Source organism: Oreochromis aureus, linkage group 17 (assembly GCF_013358895.1).
Source record: "Oreochromis aureus strain Israel breed Guangdong linkage group 17, ZZ_aureus, whole genome shotgun sequence".
In the NCBI taxonomy this organism is placed as follows: domain Eukaryota; kingdom Metazoa; phylum Chordata; class Actinopteri; order Cichliformes; family Cichlidae; genus Oreochromis; species Oreochromis aureus.
Genome location: NC_052958.1, coordinates 25927153 through 25930346, shown reverse-complemented (window position 1 = coordinate 25930346; position 3194 = coordinate 25927153). Strand labels below are relative to the sequence as shown.

Genomic DNA, 3194 nt, shown 5'->3' with positions numbered 1-3194 from the left:
CGGATTTAATCTGTCGCGGGTTATTTTCAAAACGTGACTCCTGCGATAAATGAGGGACCACTGTACAAGAATCAATCCATTTAGCATTTACCAAAAATCTAAATTGTGTCAATTATGACTAATGAAACAGGACATGAAGTCATTCTCATTTAATGAAAAGTTAACAACGCAAAAGAAAATTTCTGAGCTTGTTTTAATGCATGAATACTTGTTGTTGAATTGAAGAAGAAAGGTGTGGTAAGATGCTTTGACATAATGATTTGATGAAAGAAGACTTGAAAGTATGAATGATCGTGCTGTAAAAATGTAAACACACCCAAACCTGTGGTCACCTGTTCAGTATATAAAGTGCAGTGGTGCTCCTCAGCTTTAGTATCACGGTCCAGGCAAACTAATCTGCAGAACTGACCTGTTCATCACAATGAAGCTGCTGTTTTCTCTGTTTCTCCTCTGGGCACTCTCCACCACGGGTAAGGACACTCATTTTACCTGCAGGTAGAAGAGAGTCTAATTTAAAGCTTTAAATCATTTATCTTTTTATCTAACATCGTAATTTTTTTCCAAAGTTAGTGAGTAGTATTGACTCAACTGTAACCTTCTGTAACCCAATATGAACTTTTAAAACATCTCATATTTCCTATATATTTAAATTGTGATGATCATTTCTGTATTTCTCTCCTGATTGCAGCTGGAGCCCTTCAGTGTCAAACCTGCACAGATTCGACGTGTTCAAGCACAGTACCAGTTACATGCTCCTCATCGGAAACAATGTGTGTTACAGCTACCATTCTAGGTAATGTTTTCTCATATCATATTTAATATTTTCACTAAATTACAACTGCTGTGAAGCTATTTGTGTTCCATCAATATTAACAAACTACACTTTGAATTTGTAGCTACTTCATCTGGAACTCCGGTCACACAAATCTACAAGGCATGTGTATCTTCCTCCCTGTGTCCAGCCGTAACCTCTCAGACACTTTCAGTCAACCTGGGTTTTCAAAGTGCTCTGGCTTCTGCTCAATGCTGCAGCACAGATAACTGCAACTCAGCAACTCTACCAAGTAAGTTAAATACTACGTTGCTCATTGAAGACAAAAGAATAATATAAAGAAATAAAAACAATAATCTGATGTTGTAAGAGTCTCTGTTCTGAAATGAAATGTCCTCCTTTTCTGTTTCAGATCCTGCTTCTCAGTCAAATAATGGTGGAGTATGCAACTTCTGTGACCCTTCCACTGGTCAGTGCTCCTCCACATTACAGTGTCAGGGAGTGGAGAACCAATGCTTCCAATCAATCAGTAAGTCTCTATGTTGTATCAGTTGTGTCATCGGTTTTCTATCAAAGATGATTTCAAATTCTTTTGTGATACATCTGACATATAAAAGAGCAAAAACTTTTACCCTAATTTATACTTATCCTTGGGTGTGAAAGTTGCTGTGATAAGATTTTAAATTTCATGCCTGGAAGTCAGACAAACACATAAACATTTTAAAAAGCTGTTAAATTGTTCTTTGTGTGAAATATATTAAGCTACCCTGAAATTAGGCAATTTAAAAGAAATCCTGAAATTCTTCTTTTTGATCTGCAGTCAAAAGCAGCACCAGCACGTATCCAGCTCAGGGCTGCGCATCTGCAAACCTGTGTGCAGTTGCTTCAAGCCTGGGATCTCTACCTTTCATGCCGAGCGTTGGTACCGTATCAGGTGTTACCTGTTTGACAGCACCAACTACAACTGCTGCCCCAACTACAACCATCCCCCCAACTACAACTACAACCACTGCCACAACTACAACTACAACCACTGCCACAACTACAACCACCACCCCAACTACAACTACAACCACTGCCACAACTACAACCACCACCCCAACTACAACTACAACCACTGCCACAACTAAAACCACTACCCCAACTACAACTGCAACAACTGCCTCTACAACCAAAAGTGACGCTTGTTCTATCAGACTGGGAATGATCCATCTGCTGCTTGGACTCCTTCTCTTTACCTTTCATTAAAGTCCCGAATAACACAAAAACAAACAAAAGAACATATGATGCTTTAACAAGACTCAAAAACCTTTTGGATATTAACCTTGTGTTTACAAACCACTGTTAAAGTGAAGTCCATGAAAAAAGGCGATAGAGTCTTGTTGAAGCTGACTTGGAATAAGTATGTAAGACTTCTTTGTTTGTTGTCATGATGGACAATTATGTCCATTATGCCCAAAATAAATGACATTATTCATTACATTTATTTGACATATATACATGTATATTCCTCCATGTATGCAAATGTATGCAATTTATTTAATACTAAATGGGTGACACAACTGAATCCTTATAGCAATAACAAAGCATGCTTTGGAAATAGAAGAAAGAAGGAGAATTTCCATTTCTTATTTATTCATTTATTTTGCTTTGTGCTTTTTATTTTCTGCATGTCTCTCTTTCTAATCTGATCTATATTACTAGTGATCAATGGTGGATCTGCAAGGGTGGATCTACAAGGGTGGCATGTGCCCACCTAAAAATAGTCTCTTGCCATCCCTAGTGGCACCCAAGTTTTGCAGTGTTGTTTATTAAAATAAGCTAACATTAACCCTTTGAGCTTAGCTACAGTTACAGTTAACAATGACAGAGTGGGCAATACAGTAAGTTTGCACCTCCTTTTGTCAGACCTGCAGGGTTTAAGCTTGTGGTGTTCTCCTCTGTCTTATGGCAGACAAACTATTTTTTTGCACTGGCACAAATAATTTGTGTGGCATCTTACTATGACACCTGATTGTTGTCTAATTTTTGTTTTAGTAGTTTTAAATGGCAAAAAACTCCAGTTACATTGGCTGCATTTTTAGGTAAAGAGTTGTATAGAACTTTATTGTTTACAAAATTTGGGTGTAGGTCTTTAGAATTTAGGAAATTTCTGTAGTTCTGCCCCTGCTGATGATAAAGATACAATAAAGCCCTTGTCCTATATCCTTCTGTGTTTCAGAGTTAAACTGGGAACATTTCTGACATATGCTGGTATAGATTAATTTGGTGGTGTGGAGGCTGCTGCTTACAATCCTCTGTGTAGTTTTCACAACCGTTGGCAGTCATCTTCTTTGCCATAGAGCAGATTCCATGCCACACAGTGATGGAGGAGCACAGGGAACTCTCTACCACACATCTGTAGAATAGTTTCAGGAGTGAG

The 3194-nt window shown here is 38.1% G+C and overlaps 1 protein-coding gene across 1 annotated transcript; it reads left to right on the top strand.

The window, feature by feature from the left end:
* Positions 1–357: 357 nt before the first annotated feature.
* LOC120433774 (integumentary mucin C.1-like) lies at positions 358–2977 on the top strand. Its single transcript, XM_039600649.1, has 5 exons — positions 358–470; positions 689–793; positions 897–1064; positions 1185–1301; positions 1593–2977. The coding sequence occupies exons 1-5, from the start codon at positions 422–424 to the stop codon at positions 2018–2020; spliced, it is 867 nt and encodes a 288-aa protein (XP_039456583.1). The 5' UTR covers positions 358–421; the 3' UTR covers positions 2021–2977.
* The last annotated feature ends 217 nt before the right edge of the window (positions 2978–3194 follow it).